This window comes from Cervus canadensis, chromosome X, assembly GCF_019320065.1.
Source record: "Cervus canadensis isolate Bull #8, Minnesota chromosome X, ASM1932006v1, whole genome shotgun sequence".
Lineage (NCBI taxonomy): Eukaryota > Metazoa > Chordata > Mammalia > Artiodactyla > Cervidae > Cervus > Cervus canadensis.
In genome coordinates this window covers 123,165,221-123,187,690 of record NC_057419.1, presented here as the reverse complement: position 1 = coordinate 123,187,690, position 22,470 = coordinate 123,165,221, and the positions used below count along the sequence as shown (strand labels likewise).

General features: G+C 43.1%; 1 protein-coding gene across 3 annotated transcripts in view; it reads left to right on the top strand.

The window, feature by feature from the left end:
- Positions 1–519: 519 nt before the first annotated feature.
- AMOT (angiomotin) overlaps positions 520–22,470 on the top strand; it is a 63,713-nt gene continuing 41,762 nt past the window's right edge. Inside the window, exons 1-5 of one of the 3 annotated variants that reach the window (XM_043457987.1) lie at positions 520–940; positions 1,530–1,597; positions 8,627–8,701; positions 15,891–16,039; positions 17,663–18,596. In XM_043457987.1, coding sequence (XP_043313922.1) covers positions 17,725–18,596 — 872 coding nt within the window. In that variant the 5' untranslated portion in view covers positions 520–940; positions 1,530–1,597; positions 8,627–8,701; positions 15,891–16,039; positions 17,663–17,724. Of the gene's footprint in view, positions 941–968; positions 1,099–1,529; positions 1,598–8,626; positions 8,702–15,890; positions 16,040–17,662; positions 18,597–22,470 lie in introns of those variants that run through there. The other 2 variants (XM_043457986.1, XM_043457988.1) reach the window with 2 other exon arrangements.

Genomic DNA, 22,470 nt, shown 5'->3' with positions numbered 1-22,470 from the left:
GCGGAGTTGTGACCTGGGTGGGGGCCTCCTGGTCATAGGAAGCAAGAGGGGAAGGAAAATGAAGGATCGCTGCTTCTTCCTGAATTATTTTAAGCAAGCTTCTCGAGAAGCTGCTTTTCAGCATTTCTGTTATTTGTTTTTCTTCCTCCCGCTATGGGGCGGGGAGCGGCACTAGCTCTCCCACGCGACTCCGCTCCGCTGTTGCCGCACACTATTTTTGGAGTCTTTGCACAAGCCTTTCCTTCCTCCCAGCCAATCCTTGCGTAGACTCGGGGCTACTATAACCGAATCGTGCCACGTTCGTGGGCTACCAGAGTGAGCGTCCCCGCTTTCGTAGGAGCTATCGGACCCCGGCGTTCAATTGTTTGAACTTCCCCGCCCCCTAGCCCCGCCTCTCTTCCGCCCCCCCACCCCGCCCGGGGTCCAGGCCGACTCCCTCCCTTCTTTCCCCGCCCTCTTCTCCGCCCCACTGCCTAGTCCACCCCCGCCCCCCCCCGCCCCGGCTCCTGGGCGGTCCTAGCCGCTCACCGCAAGAAGAAAAGCCACCCGTTCGTCCCCCTCCCCTATCTCCAATCCTTTGCCCAGGAGCTGCCTTCATCGCAGTCACGCCCCTTCCTTCCGAGGAGCTTTCTAGCTGCCTAAGCTGGTAGACCCTCTGATTTATTCCTCCATCTCCGCTCCCTTTCGCCTCATCTTCTCTTAGTTCTCACCGCCCCCTCCACCCCCACCTCCAGTGTGTCTCGCCTCCGACCATCCGCTGCTCCACCCTCCGGCCCGGTATCCTGCCTGTCCACTGCCACCAAGGAGAGTCCGGACGGAGCGGTGAGGAGGGGAGCAGCCGGGAGCTGGGGCTTCCCTCCTGCCTACCCCTGGCCTCTGGCCCGGGACCGAAGCCACTTGCGCGAGCAGAGTCTTCACCTTGTCTTCGTTGCCTTCTGGGGTAGGATACGCGTGGTTACTTTTCGCGGGGACTGGGGCAGGAATCCATGGTGGCATGAACTTGATCATAACCTCAGCGTGAGTGAGTCGATCTAGATTTGCGTGGGGATGTGTGTTCTACTTTCTTTGCAGCTGGCCACAAGTTTTCCGGGATGTGCAGTAAGTTAAATAGGTTAAAGAGTGTGCGCTCATTTCCCCGTCCTACGGAGATGCGAATGGGTACCACTGCTTGATGGTACTTTTACTTTCTTGCTTCCTGGGGTCCTTGTAGGTCTCTAGGTAATTAAGCACAAAAGGAACTAAAGAGCAGAGGGAACTTGAAGTCTACGTTTGGCTCATCTGGAATGTCTGGGTTTATCTCAGATTGTTAGATGCATTTTTCCTAAATGCTTGGGGTTGGGGTGGGAGCTCACACTCCTCTTCCCCGGGGCTGTGAATTCTTGAAATCTTAGCCTGGAGGAGTAATCTACGGTGCTATACTCTTTTAGGTATAGGTTCTTTTAGGTATAAGTGTGTGTGTGGTCATGAGGAAAGGGTTGCCCCTTATTTGCGTTATGGATGTTAGTAACTAGTTTTGCCTGATCATGCAGGTGTCTTGAGGGTCCCAAGGCTGGGTCGCTGTACGCAGATGCTTCAGCAGCAGGACGGCTTTATCAGGGTAAGCCAGTGAAGAGAAGAAAAGTGAGAGACAAAATGACAGTCTTTGTAGACTCAGCAATCCCTGGTTAATTGCTGCTAGTAATAATATAATAGTAATTTGCAGCAAAGGACTAAATATGATTAAATGAGAGAGGAAAGAACAGTTTGTGAGAAATGGCATTTCCAATCTCTAACATGTCAGGAAGTATCTGATTTAGTTTTCCTTCCTCCTCCCTGTCCTCCCCTACCCCTATGAAGAGTGGAAGTTGGAGGCAGTTTAAAGCTTTAAAAAATATAACCCTCTTCTCCCATTCAGAGACGAAGATAATTAGTCACCATAATCTTCCATAATGTGGGGCTAAGGGTATTTAAGTCTCCTTGAACTAGGCTTTGTGAAAAGTCTTTTCTCAGGACAGCCTTTGTGAAGCTTTTTGAGTTAGACCTTTCGCACCCTCATTTAGTAGCTAAGAATAGTTTGAAATACCATTTTGGATGCTAGATAAACCTTCACCCATCTCCCACCTAACCTCCAATCTAGCAAGCCTGGCAAACTTAAAAGAATGGTGGTGTTCAAAGACCAACTACCAAGATGTCTGCAACACATTGCTTATTGGGGAGCAAATTATTTACTTATATTTTTACCTGATTTCATTAGTTGATTTTAATGGGGGGAAGAAAGCAGGAAGGAGAGAAGGAATGCTACAGGGTGACAATTTTAAAGGCTATCATATTTCAGATCAACTGGGAAGGAAAAGTTGGCCTGACGAAACTACATTTTATAACTGGCCTGGGACATTTTAATAGCCAGGTGGTTGTAGAGTAGTTGCATCTATTTACAGATGATAACTCAGGTTCCAGCTATTCTGTATGGGTTTATCCAGTGTCATTTACAGACAGTTTCTGGCACTACATCATACTTCATTTTAAGATACTACTTTCTTTGGAAAAGTCTGTGGCTCCGTAAAATTGAAAGCGCTTTTTCTTACTTCATAGTCTAGATAGGAAGTAAATCTCTAACCATGCTTATATGTAAAGTAACTTTTATGTGAAAGTTGCAGATCTGTTTACCTATGTAAAAGATTTTAGAAGGGAATTTTAAAATTCACATTCAATACTGTTTTGGATTTGGAAATTGAAATCTCGTTTCTGGTTTATGAAATAGGATTTATTAGACTAATGTATTACCAAGGCGTTTTGTGGAGTTGCTTTTTATGAAGTTTTGTAAAGACCGAATCAGTCTCTTTCTGGAATGCCTTAGGAACAGTCTATTCAGAAAGCAGAGGGATGGATGCTATGACCTTGAGGTTCCATTGAGTGCCAGAATTCTAAGTGGGTACATCTGCTTCTGTGCTTCTCCTAAGAGCCCTCTCCCAGGGCCTGCGCCTTCTTTAAAAGGGTGTCTTTGTAATTAAGCAGCCCTTCTCCCCCATCCCCCTTTTCTTCCTTTGATCCAGCTTTTTTAAGGCCTTTTTTTCCATTTTGAAGACAAGAGTTGTTTCTCACACTCTCCTACACCCCTCTTAAGGTTTCTTTTCCTTTCTCCCCACCAAAGTGCCCCAAAGTTCTCAGGATGGCTAGAAATTGTTTTGCTTTGTTGGGGTGGGGGTGTCACCAATAAGGAGGAGTTGACGATATAGTCCCTCTTGAGAAATGTTTGTGACCAGGTAGCCTCTTCCATGGAGACTGAGCATTTGGAATGCATGAGAACAGTTTATTCTTAGGGGCTGTCTGGAAGAAATTGTCCTTTGCACCCATTAAGCCCAGCTTAAACCCACTGAAAGGAGTGGAGAGAGGTGTGTGTGGTCGTAGCTGAGCCTTTTAGGATGGTAAATGGGTAAATGTTCCCAAATCTCCTATTACATCACCTCTTTCCCCCATGGATTCAGGGGGTTTGGAGATCTGCTTGACAAGTTAATTAGCTTGGGACTAAACCAATTTGTTTAGAATTGTGCTCCATTGATTTCCTGTCCCCAGGAATTTTTGTTGCTGGTTTACGTGTTGTCTTTAGTCTTGCTTACTTCTTCGTTCTTTGCTTCCTTTTGTGGACTTCGGTCCAAAATCTAGGGTCCCACCCCTAAGTCAAAGGTTAGAATTTGGTCCCAGGAACTAAGGGGGGCATTAAACAAGCTGCCCATATGGCATTACTCCTCTCCATGGTGGGCTTCTGACCCCTTTTAAAACAAAGAAAGGAGGGCCATCTCCCCTTCCATACACGAAATCTGAACTAGGAAATAAAAAAGGAAAAAGAAGGAAAATAGGAGGTCATTTGTTTTATAAAAGAATCCACTACAGTTTTCTCTGAAAGAACTAGCTTTCCTAGTTAGTGCCTTTGAACTATGACTTGATATATAAAAATTCACTCTAACTGAGACTGCTCAGAAGCATATTTATTACATAAAGGTTTTAGAATTTTGTTGTAATGATTATTGCTTGAATAAGCAAGGCCATTATTTGGTCTTGGAAATCTTTTTCTTACATGGCATGGAGTTAATTGTCTAAATTATTCTGGCTTGTAATAATGCTGGCCACGTTTAGCCTCAGCGTACATCCACTCATAGAAGAAAGCTAGTATGATTTTCTGAAACAATATCAGACGTGGATTTTGAGAAGTCCAAGGATGGGCCTCTATCCCATGTAGGTAGAAGATTTAAATTCCAGTTGTTGTATTTTAATAACCCAAGGATTTGGAAATTTTTTTTCTGGTAGTCTGTTCATGTATCTAGTAAGGCTGTCAAAAATAATAGCAACTGATGCCATTTTAAATAAAAAAAATGCACAATAAGCTTTCCTTGTGAGCCTGTTGGTGAGTGGGACTTGGTTCTGAGCACAACTCTATGTTTGCCACCCTTAGCAAGTTTCCTCCTCTGTAAATTGTGGGGGATCAGACAGGGTGATTTTGAGAACCAGTTATCAAAAGTTTAGGGTTCTCTACTTAGGCCTCGATTTCTGATGTGAATGCGAATGATTCCTACTATATGAGGTGCAGCAGTTGTTAGAAATACAATCATGTAGTCACCTGGATATATTAAGAAAAACCCTCTAAGGATATATCAATAATCAATATATTGATACAAATGCATTGTGTTTTGTATTTTAGCAACATACCAAATTAAAAAGCTAAGACCCAGTCCAAAACTTTATCAAGAATCCTATCATCCTAACAGATCACCTGCTTTCACTTTTTGTAGTTCCTTTCAAGTCCTTGTTTCTGTACTAATACGAATTTTACAGAGTGAGAGTCCTAGAAATGTACACTGTTGCTTTTAAATTTTGAAAAAGAGCCCACCTAAGACTTAGCTTTGTAAACCCATGCGGAGGAATGAAGTCAGAATCTGAGTATATGTGAGGAATCACGTATGTTTGTTCCTCCAATGCTAGGAGAAACTAACAGATTTAATAAGTAATCCCTAATCCATTTCTGTAATTTAGGGTGTTCATGTATCTAGAAAGGCTTTTAAGTGTACTCCCTCGACCTCCTGTTAACCCTTCTCCCATTCTTTTTAAGCAAAAGGAAAACTAGCGTTCACTGTTTACTTTGTCTAAATCATTAGCAATGATTCTTAAATCACTGTATCATGATATCCCTTCAGGAGAGTACAAATATGGGTACACTATGAAGTCTCCCAAACAAGAAAGGAAAAGCAAGAGAAGACAAAATTTTTAATAGCTTTGAAAACAATATTAAACTAGGATAAATAATAGTAAGGAAACTAAGGGCTTTAGATAATTAAATAAAAGATATAGGTAGTAAGCAGGATGACCCACACATAAGAGGTTCTTTGTTTGAGGCTTTACCATACAGTGACAGTTCAGTTACACGGTCCTTTAATTTTCCTTCAATAGGTTCTTCATAAATTAGATTAAATTTCATCTAACCAGAATAGGGAAGTGAAGTATGGGTTTTTAGTACTCAGAAATTACCAAGTCAAATATAGGAACTTTTTTAATGATATGTGTTCATGGGGAAAATGCAGATTGATATATCTGCTAACATCTCCTAAGGTGATTTTTGAAAATCTACTTAAACAAAAAACTCTGTAGGCTGCCCTTGACATTTGTTAAGTCACTTTCACTATTGCCCCAACTCATGAAATATCATTAGACGGCGTGACTTGAAGCCAGGCTCTGGGTTTCTCTGCCCAACCCTTTGACTTGCCATGTGACCAAGGGTAAATGAATTAGCTGCTCTGAGCTTCATTTACCCTTCTGGGAAGCAAGGATATTAATATTTCACAGAGGTGTTTAGGCATGCTTCATATTGGGCATTTGCTTTGAGGCCATTGGATGAAAGGTGTCTGCAGGATGGCCGAGCAGGCTTATTATAGGGTCCTGAGCAGGTGTTCACTTTTAATGAGCTTTTCGTCTTTTATAACATCCAGAGCCCTTTGGTGCCTCAATTGCTGTACTGACTATAATTGATTGTCCCAACATTTGTATTATTGGTCCTCTTGACTTCTATAAAATTAAAACATTGTCTTTTATATGATAAGTTGAGGTTCTAATCAGAGGACTCCAGCATTTGCTGGGGTGGTGAAAAATAGCTTCAAAAAGAGACATTAGTTGGAATGTGCTATGGAGATCATTGAGTTCTTCAAAGTTCTTACAAAAAGTTAAAAAGAGTAAAGAAAATTTCTGCATGTATCTCTGTCTGTGTATGGATGTGTGTGTGTGTGTGTGTGTTTTAAGGGAGAAAGTTTTGAGTAATATTTGCTTGTGACACATACTGATGATAGCCAGTAACTGAAACCGAGCCATTGTAGTGTTTTATACACAGCTGGTTTTTATTAATGATGGAATATTTATGCTTGCTGTACAATTCGTGGCTCATTTCCATGTGTATGTCAGAACTTAAATACCCCCCAAAGCAACATTAAGATAACATTAAATATAAATGTGGCCAAGCTAGAAAGGATGGATTGGGGGAGTCCTCTTTATCCTTAGTGATGTTGCTTCAGATCACAATAACTGCCTCCCAACTTTAGGCATTGATGCTGATCTTTATTTTTTCCCTTTATATATCCTGTAGCATGCTTCAAATTTTGATCCTTTTGATATGGACAAATGATTGCCCCCCCCCCCGCTTCATAATGCAGATGAAACTGATGTATGTGTTTTTTAAGAGCATATTTTCCCTGCACATGCTTCTCATTATCCTAGAGGCCTGGACTCAATCAGTAAAGGAGCAGAGAAACCACATAATTGAAAGGAGAATGACGGTGGTGCATACTTGGAATATTTGTGGGAAGGAGATTGCTGACATCAGAAAATGTAGTGGCCTGAGTGTTAACAGCATTGAAGAGAAATAAGCTTTCTGTGTTTCTGTGCATTGAGAATTTATTTTTAAGGGGATAAAAATATGGGCCAGGTTTGACATCCTTTTATGAAGTTGCCCTGGAAACTTTGATGAAGGTTGTTATAGAATGGTTCAATTAAAACCTTCCCCATTAGGAAGCTAATTAGTACATCACTTACTCATTTCGGTTGTTTTCAAGGGGCATGGATTTGCATTGAATTAATGACATTCTTTTCCATGTGATAGCAAAGTAAGATAAAAATCACAGATGGGGAAAATTATTTAGATTGCCTATTTTGAAGAAATCTAATTTCCTCTTTATTACATTTAGGTTTTCAGTTCAGATTTTTCTTTCACTCTGTTTATATACAGTGATCACATTTTAGTTTAGTAGCCAGTTTTACTTTCTGGATCACGGGCTGTAAACCAAAGCTTATTAATTTGAGTTTCCCATATGAATTGGGGAAATACGACAAATGACAGTGAACCATTTTATTAAGGTAACAATTGTGTTCTTTTCTCCTACAACTAGTTTCTCTTTGCTGTGTGTGTGTGTGTGTGTGTGTGTGTGTGTGTTTGGTGGAGGCAAATTGCTTTCTTAGAAAAAAAAAATTGGAGCTAAGAAAAATTTGATGACTGCCCCCCTTACTCCCTAGAACATTTTGTCTGCCTCAGGCTCTCAGCTTGGCTTCCATTAGGACACTGTGATGACTTTTCCGACCTGGTACTTTTTGTGAGTATGCTAAGTGGTTCTCCTATGGCAGCCTGAAGGAGAGCGGTTATGATGGGAATTGGAGTGCAGAATTTCTAGCATGTTCTTTCTACTGTACTCCATCTTATTTAGGGAAATGAATCCTTGCTTCTGAGGGTTGAAGGCCATTTGCAATAGAGTAAGTGTCCTGTAGTTAAATAAATATATAATATGGGTCTGCTGTGGTCCTCCTTTCCCTCGTAACTAGTAGGCGACAGTCATTCTGTACATACATTCCCTGATGCTATATGCCTGTGACCTGTGCCTGCACCAGTTTTGGAGAGTAAGTGGGGACATTGGCTGGGTTATCTGATTTGTAGTTTAATTGATTCCACCCTAGCCCTTCCTGAGAAATCAGGGTCTAGATTTTGTTTTTCAGTAGCAACTCAGTGAAGACAGGTTCCTGGGGCTTGCAAGTCAGAGGGAGGAGAAGCGACTGCCTTTGGGGAGTGACTCAGGCCCTTTGGTATGAAGATACGAAATGCTGGCTTCTGTCCATGCACCTGCTGGATGCCACACCTGTAGTCAGCACCTGAGCCCCACTCAGACAGAAAAACCAGACTGAAGGCAAATGGAGCTCCCTTCAAAAGGGGTTCAACAAAACGGAGAGCTCCTGATTATGTTAGCAGAGCACCACTGTGAATGATTACATTGAGCCATTCCAGTGTTGGTATGGGGAAACAAACGTCTTAGATATTTTCTTATAGGTGCAGTGCACTGGCTTGCTCAAGAGACTGTTGAAGTCCCAGAGGAATTTGCTTTCCTGATGAATTTCTCCTGGGAACTGTCATCTTAATAATCGGAAAGTCAGTTCTGTAGAAGTTTGTGTCTAGTCACACAGCACAGGGCAGGAAGTCACAAGACCTGGGTTCTGATCCTGGCCCCACGAGTAAGTCAGAATGAAACCTTGGGTCAAATTAATTATCAAAAACTATCTGTCCTGGACTTAAGCTTCTCCTGTTAATAAAATGGAATTAATTACATCAGGCTTTATTTTCTCACAGAGCTGCGGAGAAGGACAAATAAGATAACAGAAGTGAAAGCTTCTGTCTCCTTAGAAGAAAGGCTGAGAACTTAAGGTAAGAGTATTATTGTTATTGCTATTCTGTGTCTTTCATTCCTTTTCTTCTCTTTCTGTTGCCTCTAGCAGAGTCTTTGGAAAGTTATTTACTCAATAGGCAGTTATTAAGTACCTAATGTTTTAGGTGTTGGGAAGTATACAGAGGAAATCATGCACTCAACCCATGCCCTCTAAGATCACAATTTCCATTTCTGGCTCAGCCTATTATCATGATTTCTACTGGGGCTTCCGTGATGGCTCAGGCGATAAAGAATCTGTCTGCGATGCAGGTGACCCGGGTTCCATCCCTGGGTTGGGAAGATCCTTGGAGAAGGGAATGGCTACTCACTCTAGTATTCTTGCCTGGAGAATTCCATGGACAGAGGAGCCTGGTGGGATACAGTCCATGGGGTCACAAAGAGTCAGACATGACTAAGAGTAACATTTTCACTTCACTTCAACCTGGATACTTAGAAGCATAAAAGAATAAGAATGAACTTACTTCTTTCTGCATTGCAAATGGGGACTTCTGACCCTGGAGCAGTGTACTACAAAGTCTCAATTAAAGCTATATGGGGAAAAAGCCATTCAGTAGATAAGGGAATTTCTCTCTCACTCCCACATTTGCAAAGCACCTGACTCTATAATGATCACTTTTTTGAGGAGTCTATCCTTAGCTTCATCCTTGTTCTGTTCTGTTCCTTTTCTATATGATCTAGCCCACTCTTTGACCTTAGCTTTTACCATATGCTAATGACTCTGGAAGATATATATCAACCTTTGACTCCTCCCTTTTCAATTTCCCCAACATTGGTTACCAGATTCCACGTCTCCTACTCAGCTCATGGGATTTTTCCCTGTAGGAAGTTTTGCTTAGGTGGCCCAGAGTTTTGTTTTGTTTTTTTGTTTGTTTGGTTTTTTTTTTGCAGCATCTTCTGCTTTCCTGAGCTATCTGCTCATACCTCTGGTTTCCCATTGAATTGTACCCTCTCTGCTTGACTGGGAACTCCTTGAGGACTAGACTCTGTATTACTTTCATTTTTTTTTTTTTTAAGTCCATTCTAAGGCCTATTCAGTGTCTGGCTATAGTAAAGTGAAAGAAAGTGAAAGTTGCTTAGTCATATCCGACTCTTTGCGACTCCATGGACTATACAGTCCATGGAATTCCCCAGGCCATAATACTGGAGTGGGTAACCCTTCCCTTCTCCAAGGGATCTTCCCAACCCAGGGATCGAACCCAGGTCTCTTTACCAGCTGAGCCAGGAGGGAAGCTGGCTATAGTAAGTGCTCAATAAATGTTTGTGGAAAATATGGTGCGATAAGTGTTGTAATAGAGATGTGTCCAAAGTCCAGCGGGGAGACTGAGAAGAGAGAATTAATTTTCCACATTGAGCAGAGTTGGGGGCAAGGGGAAGATGGAGATGGATTGGGAAAATTCTTCAAGCAGAAGATGGAGAGAGGAACTGCCGTCTTCTGAAAGCTCTGACTGAGCAGCCCAGAAAGAAATGCTTGTTGTGTCTGCTTTTGCTAAGCCAGGGGCATCTCTGCCCTGTTGCTTCCTCTGCCTTAAGACTGGATGACTTTTATGGTTGGATCTGCAAATAAACCTCCGTCTATAACACATTGACCATGTAAGACAGGTGCCACTTAGTCATATAGTATTAAACAAGGCTGACCTTAAATGTGCCTCCTTAACTGTGGTTGAAAATAGAGGTACACACACAGGCTCATTGGTCATGTACGCTTATTTCTATATAGCAAAATAGCCTTTAAAATACATTGAAGATTGGTTCTGAAAATTAACAGATTTATTTCCCAGAATGTACCATGTTGGGTCACTGAAACTGAATGTTTTTGAGCTGACTGTCAGATCTTTCCAAGGGCAAAAATGAAACATGATATAAGCCATTACAGGCCATGAACCTGTTCTCACCCACCTGATGCTTTTACTAATTAGCTTCTTGGCTGAGTGGCAATTTGGGGCAAGTGCATGCAAGCTGGATTCACAGGGGAGCCCACATTCCACTCTGCCATTTCGCAAGCCACTAGGATACTACACTGGCTTCTTTCCCTCCCAGGAGTCCTGCTCTGCCCTGGTGGAAAAATGGGAGCAGAAGAACTTTTCATTAAATGAAGGCGAGATTTCATGGGGCTTTGGTGTTTTGTTAGTTTTATTTATTTTTTTAGTGAGTTGTCTGAAAACATTCATGTTCCTTGACCCATTAATTTCACTTCTGGGACTCTATTAGGAAACAACCCAAAATATTGAAAAAAGGCTAAATCACAAAGATGATTTTGTCGCATTATTTAGATTAGCAGAAAGTAAAAAAGCAGTTTAAATCTCTTAATAATTGGAGAATGGATTAGGGAATCTTGATGCACTCATTTAATGGACATTGCATTGTTTGTTAAGAAGTCTATGCCACAACATAGAGAAAGTGCTTATGATTAAGTGAAATGGAGGAGCCAAAATGATATGTATGTTAAAATTTCATTGCTTTGTGAAAAATACAAAAACACATAGAAAAAAAACTACAGATACTATTTTATAATGCTAACAATGCTTGGGCTGAGGTGCTGGGATTATGAGTGGTTTTTTTTTCTCTTTGTTATCAGTATTTGCATATTGTGCTTATATTATTATACTAGTAAAATAAAAGTGGGTAGTATGCCACTGAAAACAGGATATTGGTAAAGCTGGCAAGTTTCAGGTATATTCTTAAACTTTTCTCAGTTTATGCTCCGTCTGATTCCATGGACTGCTTATACTTTTTCTGAGGCAAGAAGAAATGGGATGTGATGGTGTGATCTAGTCCTTGGGATGGGTGTATGTTGAGGGGAGTGGAGGGTGGTAGCATCAGGATTCTCCTTGTTAGTGTTTCACTGCTCATGTACTCTTTAGGGTTAATCACCTTTGTGACTATTACCTTGTTCAAGTTGATTGTTTTAGAATCCGGAAGGGTAAAACTGCTACCAAATTGACCATGCCTTGAGTTACCATTTGAGAAACAGATAACTGACACTGATCCTAAGATTTGGAAATGCCAAGGACTTACTGTGATTCTTAAAATAATTTTCCAACCTAATCTAGATAGAAGTAGAGATAGGAGCGAAGAGGTGGGGGCCAACTCATAACCTGTTCTTAAACTAGTGCTAGACTTAAACCACAGTAAGTGCCAAGTTGGTACAATGTTGACAAGACCTGGAACAGAGGCCTGGAAATATTGATCAGTGGAGGTTCTATTACTCTCCAACCTACCTGCATATCATGGCCTAAAGAGGAGAGATTTTGCAGGGTCCTTCTGCCATACCTCTGGCTAAAAACATATCCCTCTTATATCTTTGAATTTTCCCTCCTCCCATTAACATTTTACTTCCAGTGGACTTGGAAAATTGATGGTAGCATTAAGCCAGATTTAGAATCTCTTAAAACCAGAATCAATTCAATTTAATGAATATTTATTAAGCATCTTCAATGTACAAGCTAATATACTACATAATATATTGTAGTGCGAATGTGCATGTTAAGTTGCTTCAGTCATGTCTAACTCTTTGCAACCCTGTGGACTGTAGCCTGCCAGGCTCCTCTGTCCATGGGATTCTCTGGGCAAGAATCCTGGAGTGGGTTGCCATTTCCTTCTCCCTGGGATCTTCCTGACCCAGGGATCAAACCTCTCTTATGTCTCCTGCATTGGCAGGCGGGTTCTTTACCACTAGCGCCACCTGGGAAGCCCATATATTGTAGTGGAAGTGCTGTTACCCTAGGAATAATAAAACCTGCATTCTGGCCCTGGCTCTGATCACTTTTAAACTCTGACATATTCATCTTTAGAAAGAGAGGGTTAGACTACCAGATGGTCTCCCAAGAGTCTTTCTAGTTCTGGCCTTCACTTATTTAAGGATGTGGGCATAGAAGATTTGAGTTGCAGATAAAAGGTTTAAAAAAAAAAAACTTACTTCATAAAATAACTGTACTCTTCTAGAAAAAGACCACTTTGAAATAGTAATAGTAATAGCTAACTTTTATTGAGCCTTTACTATGTACTGGCCTCCAAGGTTAGCACTTTACATAGACTACTTCCCTTAATCTTCATAACAACCATATGAGGTATGAGCACCGTTAGCCCTATTTTGCAGATGATGAAATTGAGACTTGGGGAGATTGAGAGACATGGGCGAGGTCACTTAGTAAACCATAGATCCAGGATTTGGATTTGGGCAGTGTGGTTCTGGACCCAGGCTCTTAATCATGATATTTATACTGCCTGCCCATTACCCATGGAAAGTTTTAGGGATAACCTGCAAAGGGACCATTGTTTCTTACCTCCCAAAGGAAGCAAATTAGTAGCTTGCATTTCAAGACTCTTGGGAAAGGTGTTCTCTAGAACACTTCAGGCCACAATATGGACCAATGTGAGAGGACATGAGAGAATTCAATGGCCTGTTTGGCATCTTTGTGGGGGAGGTTGTGTGTCTGTGTGTGTCTTATGCACAAATACATGCACACAGATATAGGGGAAACTTTGAACTGGCTTCTTTCCATTTAGCTGGAAGTAAAATGGTATGAAACAAGTTGACCAAGATTTAGCAGAGAAACAGGTTCCCTAGACTCAGATTCTTCATCCTGGTTGGTAGAGTGAGGGGTGAGGGCAGAATCGGTGGAGGAGGTAGAAGGGATAGAAAGAAGATCTTATAGGCAGATTTCAAAATTTATGTGAAGGGTGGGAATTTGGTGTGTCCTGGCCATGTTGTAAGGCTGCTTTTCTGGGACTTAGCTTGGGAAACACCTTGGTTGTCACAGACGTGTTTCATTTCGGCTCACCCTCTCAGGTACAGTGGGAGTGGCCGATGACTGCAAATGCAGTGAGAACTTATCTTGGCCCTGCTGCCCTGTTATTGTTACAAGAGAGTTGAATATATAGATTCAAATTGCATTTTTAAAGAGAGAACCGCGGAAATCCTTTCTTCTCCTATCAAATGTCCTCAGGGAAAGTCTGTTTGTATAGGAGAAACAAGGTTATTTTATTGATTGAAGATGATGTCAGACCCCTGGCAGTGGCATGATTAAAGCTGTGGGCAGATGAAAGGTTGCAGAGTTCATACTATTTTAGTTCTTGCGCATGAGACAAGGAATCTTCCTATCTTTTCTCTAATAAAAAAATGGGGTAGTGTTTCCTTCTTATGTGACTCTGAACATGTAGATGAACATAAGTTTTGTAGGGGAAAAAATCGGTAAACTGGAAAGGAATCAGCAAAGCTTTTCTCTTAGACTGATTTCTTTTCCTCTTTTAAACAGAAACAAAAAGGCCAGGGGGCGGGGTGCTGGGAAGGGACAGTCTGTCTGGTTGACACAAACTGATTTGAGTTTTGAAAAGGATATGGAGGAGAGGGGACAAAATTGAAGGAAGAGAGCAAGATGTTGGATAAGTTTTCTTGGTGAGGAACTGGGTGTCAGGAGCAAGCCAGTCAAAATCAGTATGAAGAATCTAAATAGTCCTGGAAAAGAGTCGTGGTGGTTTCTTACCAGGAGCTCAAGTTTTAAAGCCTGTTTTCTGTGTGTTTCGTTTGGAAAAAAAAAAAAAGACAACTGTTTTGTTCAAAATTGGACAATAGAAACACAGCAGTTATTTACCATAGCTCTGTTAACAGCCCAGCTTTGATTCCAATTGGAAGTTGTTTCTCTGCTTTTGAAATTAGGGGAGACACCCTAAAACAATTACCTTGCATACTGGAGATGACTTTGCTTTTTGATTGTCATTATATATTGGACCGAGACAAGATGGAAAGACAAATATCCGTGTTTGTTCACTCTATATCTGTTCACTTTATTTTTGGCAACATTGCAAGGAAATAATGTTAAATTAATCATCGTGCGGTTTTGTAGATTTTTTTTTTTCAACTTGGATGTTTTGGATATGCTCCCAAAGCACGGGGACGCGGGTGTGCTTCCTTTGCATTGCTTTGCTCCTCAAATGGCGTCCCTGGTGCAGATTAAAGGCTTTCCTTTAAGTGATATGAGTGAGTCATGGCTAGTCCAGGGCAGAAAATAGGAATGTAGATCATGTGCCTCTCACCTCAACCCCTCAGTTTCATAACCATTTTGGTTGGACCTGCAGGGCTTTTTGCTGAGGGTCAGAGGAGTCATTCGAAGTGAGGACTATCTCAAATCCATATCTGGTGGGCATTTGCATCTAGTCTCTATAATGTGAGTCTAGTAGTTTCCTTTCGTGGAGATACTGGGGCAGTGGAAGCACTGAGAAAGCAAATGGAGCCATCTTCTCAGAGAAGAGTTGCTGCTGAAGAAGGGCCGTCAGGTTTGCTACGCCAGTAAGAATGGGTGGACTGTTGATCAGATTGTAAGCTCTGTGAGGGCAGGAACTATATATTGTGTGTCCTTTCTATCCCTCATTGTGTCTAGCGCGAGGCTGGCAAATATCTGGAATAGCTGGGATGCAACAAATACTTAATGGCTTGGTTGACAAGAAGTTGGGATTTTCTTCTGGCCCTCTGAGACTGTAGCCATTAATCGGGAGCTTCACCGGGTGTTCTTTTTTGACTAAAATCTACCTTTTGATGACTGTTTTCCCTTCTGGGATGTGGGCCAGTGAGCCCAACTCATCTCTCCTGCTATTGATAGCAGTTTAAAGGTCGCATTCTCAAGGTGATGATAGGTACAGCTTTTGTCATCACCTACCATTCCAACTCCATGGTAGCTCAATTGGTAAAGAATCTGCCTGCAGTGCAGGAGACCTGGCTTCGATCCCTGGGTTGGGAAGATCCCCTGGAGAAGGAAATGGCAACCCACTCCAGTATTCTTGCCTGGAAAATCCTATGGACAGAGAAGCCTGGTGGGCTACAGTCCATGGTGTCACAAGAGTCAGACACGACTTAGTGACTAAACCACCATTCCAACTCAGAATGGAAGCAGCAGCTCCTGAGGGCTGTGAGGCTATGACAGAGCCATCTTGCACATTTCCATCTCCAGGAGACTGGCTGACCTCCTGAATACAGCCACCAGAGTGAGATTGCCTTTTGTCCTTGTGGAAATGGACTCTGCCACTCACATAAAAGGCAAAACAACAACAACAAAACAAAACGGGAGGAGAAGTCATCCCCTTGGAAGAACTGGTTTGGTTAACTGTTGGCCATTGGTGGCAAAATAGAAACGACATTTTTGTTTCTCCCCCTCCCCCTCCTGACCATTTCAGAGTGACCAGTGGTTGGACTCTTGGCGACGCTTACCCTGAACCTGAGTGTTAGGGCAGAGGGAATCTACTGTTGCGGTTTCTGGAGCTGCTCATAAGCAAGAATTCCCTATCCTGAGCAAGGCTTTAAGCCTAAAAGAAAGCAGAAATAGGTATGGACCATCAGTGTGTGTGGGTGCTGGTGTGTGTGTGTGAGCCTGTGTGTGTGTGGGGTGGGGTGGGTGTGGGGTGGGAGGGGGTGGTGTGCTCTTTAGAGTCTGGGGCAGCTCACTGTCCGGATCTCTCTGCCTTGCAGGAGGGGTTTCTGAGTGGTGTTGTTTTAACCATACACACTCCCATTTCTATTTTTCTTTTGACAGAGGAGAAGTAATTTGGTAATCATCTTTCCAGTTTAAGGCACCAAGAGAGATTTGTGTTATACTTGTCAGCCTAATAGAAAATCTCAGTCTGACAGTTGAAACACAGGAGTCCCTGAGGGTCATTGGCAGGGAGGGAAAGGGGACTTAAGGGCAGGTTGCTCAGCCCCTTGGTATATGCTTCCCCCAAGAATCTGATAAATGGGATTTAAAGGGGGCCTCTGGAAGGTTAACTGTGGAGTCAAACTGCTCAATAGAACAATTAGAAACCAGGTAGCAGTAATCAGAAAAGTAGAAAAGGAAGGGGGATGACCTTTCTCCAGCTACCACACACATCTTCTGGGTCAGTCCCTGTAAGACTGAAGGCAAAGGGGATCATGTTTCCAGAGACACTGGAAACTATTTCATATCATAGAAATCAGGACCTGGAAGCCAGGAGTCCAAAGTTCTCCTCTAGGAACCTGAGGCTGATTAGGTTGACCTAATTGTGACTTGGTGTGACATCATGTCCATTCTCCAACACTACTTAAGATCCTTCGGGTGAAAGTTTTCACTACTGAAGCTTAGTATCAAATTGCAGGACTTAACATGACAGACAGATTCTGTCCAAAGATTTAATGAGCTTCTAATGAATTTGTGGATACTATACTACTATCAGAGGCACACTTCAAATGAAAGAGGGCTTCCCCTTTTAACTCCTGGTACACAACAACAACAACAACAACAAATGCTCAATGACTATTCCTGGATGGCTGAAAGAGAAACTTTGTCAATAACAATTATCCCAAGCTCTTCTCTTATTAAGCCAAGGAGCATCCAAAATGGACAATACAAAAAGGATTTTTTTAAAAAAGAGATGTTTCAGAGTTTTATGAGATCAGAGAAAAAGATTTGCATCAAGCAGAGATCATTTTTATCTGGTACAACCAAGCTCTCTCATCACTTTTTATTTATCTTAGTTATCATTTGACATTTTGTAGCTCCCTCCACATGCTGAACTGTTTTACAGATCCTGCCTATGGGGTAATTTCCTGCCCCCACTACCACAACCTTAAGAGTTGAATTTTTCATTTCAATAGAATACAGAGAGATGAACTTGATAAGGGCCTAGGAAAGTTGCACTCTCTGACCACCTCACTTGACTGCTTCAGGTTTCCCCAGTCCTTTTAGGAGTTAAGAGTGAATACTTAACCCAGGCTAAAAGTAAAAGAGGAAACAGAGGACTCGTATGCCTCCAAGTTCCTCCTCATGTCAATGCTAGAGCCAGAAGTGGCCAACAATTAACTGATTAATTCTAGATTCAGTTCTCTACTTGATCTCTGCAGAAAAATCCTCACCCCCAAATACTCATTTTCTCCCCCTTTAGAGGACTGATTTATCCATCAACTGGGTGTTAAGCTTCCTGTTTCCCCTTCCCAGGTCAAGGGCAGCCCAGGTGCCCAATTTCTCTCTCTCTTCACAAGGCACCACCAGCAATAGAGATGAGAAATTCTGATGAACAGCCAAGTGGAGGAACTACGGTGTTGCAGCGTCTGCTACAAGAGCAGCTTCGCTATGGCAATCCCAGTGAGAATCGCAACCTGCTTGCCATACACCAGCAAGCCACAGGGAACGGCCCTCCTTTCCCCAGTGGCAGTGGGAACCCAGGCCCTCAGAATGATGTGTTGAGTCCCCAAGATCACCACCAACAGCTTGTGGCTCATGCTGCCCGGCAGGAACCTCAGGGGCAGGAAATCCAGTCAGAAAACATCATCATGGAGAAACAGCTGTCTCCTCGGATGCAGAATAATGAAGAACTCCCGACCTATGAGGAAGCCAAGGTCCAGTCCCAGTATTTTCGGGGCCAACAGCATGCCAGTGTCGGAGCTGCCTTCTATGTCACTGGAGTGACCAACCAGAAGATGAGGACTGAGGGACGCCCATCAGTTCAGCGGCTCAATCCTGGAAAGATGCACCAGGATGAAGGACTCAGAGATCTTAAGCAAGGACATGTTCGCTCCCTGAGTGAACGACTCATGCAGATGTCACTGGCTACCAGCGGAGTTAAGGCCCATCCGCCTGTTACCAGCGCTCCCCTCTCCCCACCACAACCCAATGACATGTACAAGAATCCCACAAGTTCCAGTGATTTCTACAAGGCCCAAGGGCCACCTCCCAGCCAGCATAGCCTGAAGGGCATGGAACACCGAGGCCCCCCACCAGAGTATCCCTTCAAGGGCATGCCACCCCAATCTGTAGTGTGCAAGCCCCAAGAGCCAGGGCACTACTATAGTGAGCATCGTCTGAACCAGCCAGGGAGAACAGAGGGGCAACTGATGAGGTATCAGCATCCCCCTGAGTATGGAGCAGCCAGGTAAGACAGTTCCCTTTCTGTCATTCCCTGATCTCATCCCCAACCAGCTTCTGCTGTGTGTTGGGAACCTTAAGGGAAGTAATGGGCAGGCATTTGGTGTAACAAACTCTGCAATGCATGGCTGGTCCTTGGCTTAGTAAATGTCCTGCCAGCCTGAAAGTGTAGCCTTCTTCAGCCATCATTAGTCGTGTAATTAACATACCCTTGACTTTATAGGTTGAGCATGGCCTCAACTGCCTAGTGGCTGAACGGGAGCATAAGTCTTGATTTCAGTAGTATTTCACTGTCCGGTCTCCTGGGAGATTGAAGGAAGAGTCAGTGTTCTTCTTCTTGTGCGTTATTAAGCCCTCCTTTGAGGGGAGGTAAATTATCTTGCACTTGAGTCTGGAATATCCTATCACTTTCATTTATTCTCTTCCACAATATTCTTTTCACTAATTTCTGCAAACAAATCTTTCTGCAGAATTACCATGATTCGCTCAGACACTATAAACAAACATCTGGATATTATTGTTGGGAAAACTGTATATGTGCAGGTTCAGCATGTGACTAGCCATGTACTTCCTTGCAGTTCCTGAAGTCTGGGCTGCTTAAGCTTTCTTCTGTAGTGAGTTTAGTAGTTGCTGGTGACTTAACATCTAAGTTAAATTCACCTCATATTGTATAGAAGTTTTGGTCAAATGCTAAAATGCAGAAGAAAAAAATATTCCCATGGCTTCTGTACAACTTGCCATTAGTTCAGGAGGACTGTTTTGAGTAGTCATTAATCCCTAAATATAGTTCTGAATTATTCAGGGGCCTGTTGACTTATTGCTGTATCAACTAGACCTTATGATTCCTTGATTCTGTTCATTGTTCCTATTGGGGCCATGTCTCCAGTCAGGAGTATTTCAGCGTATGGGACAGAGGGAAGGTTTCAGTGTTGGGCAAAAATGATGACAGTTATATGTGGTATTCCTGCCTGATTACCATGGGTAATTATAGGTGGCTTTTTTCTATAGGCAGCCCCCAGACGAGGCCTGTGATCTCTTTGATGTCTAACTTTTTGTCTCCTGTCCCCTCTTACTCATTTGGGAAAGAGTCTCTTGGCTTGAAGTATAGTGGGTGACTCAGGAGAGAAAGAAGGCAGTCAAGGGGTGGAGTAGGGTGTAGGTAAGAGAATGCACCTGGCATTTCCTGGTATTTTACTTTTTTCACCTTCAGGTCCTGTTTTTTAGCCAGAGGCAATTCACTTTGGGCTCCACCCCTAACTTTGCTAGTTTAGGATTTTTTTTTTCCTTAACTCAGGTTGATTTCCTAACCCTTTTCAACCTCTGCTGTGCAGCTTTCAAAGGGCAGGAGCCTAACTTCTGATAAGTGGCTTGGAACAGGAAATGGGGCAAGGGACAGGGCCCTTCCGGTTTAAATGAGCAAGAATCCGATTCCCATCTGCCCAGTGAAAGACCCGGGGAGGGGTTGGTTCATTGGGCTGCTTAGCTTAGTGGAGACCCATGCAAGCCAGCAACATGTCAGTGAAGCTGGAGGGTTTTGTTTTCTTCTTCTCATCAGCATGGAAGAGTCTGGGGGGACTCCCTCCTGTATGTGGATGGGATGTGTGTGTATTGCCTTGTGGGAGGGGAACGTGTTGGCTGGGGTGTGGAGCAGAATCCAAGCCCCGCTCAGCACATGGCCTGCCTTCCCAGGAAAGCTATTTTCAGAACTCATTCAGGAGTATTGTTTGCGATCTGAAATGACTCCCACAGTGTTTGAAGCTAGATGGAAAAGCCCTTTGATCTGCCTAAATAAATACTAAGGAGCCCAAAGAGGGTGTTTTTTTTTTCCTTTCCATACTGATTAAACCACCAGAGAAACTTAGCTGCATATATTTAACTGGAAGAGATTTGTATTTTCTCCTCCCTCCTATTTTATCTATGGATCTCTTGCTCTGCTCCCCAAAGCAGTAGAGCCCACGCTGATTATCTTCTCTTGAGCAGTATTTTAACACACAGGTTTGCGGAAATAGTTTGTGTTTTTTTTTTTTTTTCTCTATGGGAGAGAAATGGTGTTTTTTTTTTTTCCCCTCTATGGGAGAGAAATAGGGTGCTTGATATGCTCAATGAATGTGCCTGCATGCTCAGTTGTGTCTCTTTGCAATCCCATGGACTGTAGCCTGCCAGGCTCCTCTGTCCATGGAATTCTCCAGGCAAGAATACTGGGGGGTTGCCATTCCCTTCTCCAGAGGATCTCCCTTACCCAGGGATCAAACCTGTACCTCCTGCATTGCAGGCAGATTCCTTACCACTGAGCTACCTGGAAAGCCCATGCTCAATGAAAAATCAAGCCTAAAACAATCATAATCAGAAGATGCTCTTTGTGAGTTTTGGGTCTGCAGCAGACAAACTGGCAATAAAATTTTTTTGCAGAGCCTGGGGTGAGGGTGTGGCATGTGTTGACGAATGCCTGCCAAGGGGAGGACCTTGAATGGCTTTCCATAAGTGTACCATTTTAGGTGGAGGCACGTTTTTCCTTCTTTATTTCCTTTAAACCAACTAGTTGACAGTTTGTGAGTACCTTTCCAAGTAACTGCTGCTAGTACCAAACAATTAGAAGACAAAATACTTAGTTCTTAATCCACAAATTACAGATCAAGATTCAGAGCAAGCTCTTTGAGCAAATTGTCATCCAAAAAAACCTTTGTTGACCTTCAGAAGTGAAGTGAAGATGCTCAGTTGTGTGCAACTCTTTGCGACCCCATGGACTGTAGCCTACCAGGCTCCTCCATCCATGGGGTTTTCCAGGCAAGAGTACTGGAGTGGGATGCCATTTTCTTCTTCAGAGGTGCTGTGAAATACTAGAGATTTGCTGTTAAGATGAACACAATGTTATAAACAGTCTTTTTTATTACTTCATTTTCCCTATGCCCTCCTCCCCACTTAAAAAATAAATATCCTGAATGCCCTGAACTCCAGATGGGAAACAAGGCCAAGCCATCTGAAGAATTAAAACTTTGTTGAATCTTTGTCTAAGTGCTGAGCCTTTTCTGCAGCCGGGGTTTATACATTTATCAACTGCTTTTAAAAATCAAATCCTTTCTGTTTGTAAAGCAGCCACCTCCTTTCAGTTGTTGACATCGTGCCCAGATCTGAGGTTTCTTGAAATCCTTGTTTAGTGGAATCTAAGGGTGACCTAACTCTGTAGCTCAGAGCAGAGTTGGTTGTGCAAGAGAAACAATCAGGAATTTGCAGCTCTCTCCAGGCTTCAGAGAGTGACCATCATAGAGCCTGGGAAAGGCAGTTTCTGTGGGGAGAATAAATTGGGTTCCAGGCTGTTGGCACCTGATCTGGTGAGAGGGTGTATAGGGGAGCTTGCATACGTGTAGGTCAGGACTGTTTTGCGTGCATTGGGGGTTGGGGTGGGGGGTTGGGGTGACATGTGTCTGGGAAGAGTGGGGGCTCCGGTCAGCGAGGAGGCAGGATAGAAGTTGCCGTGTCAGCTCGATTGCTTTCCATTTGTGTCCTCACAAGCTGTCTCTGGGTGGGGATCTTCCCCAGCTTTGGAGAGACGCTGATTTTGGTCCCTGGCCTCTGTCCCATGTGTCTGTCAGGTCTCCTATTCCACAGAACACTGGAGGCCCAGGTTGTCTTAGGAAGGAGAAGGACAAAGGGAGGGAAGGGGCAGGGAGGCAGGTCAGGGCTTCCATGGGATCATGTGATTCTGTTGTCTGCACGCACCTTGTTCCTGGTTAATATGTCAGTGGAAGGAGCTGGGGATAGTGTCTCTCACCCAGCTGACACCCTTATTACCATTATTACAATTACTCTGTCTCGAGTGTAGGTTTGCTTCCTCTGACATTCCCCCAGCTCTATCCTATACCCGTCGTTCTTCAGTCCCCTTC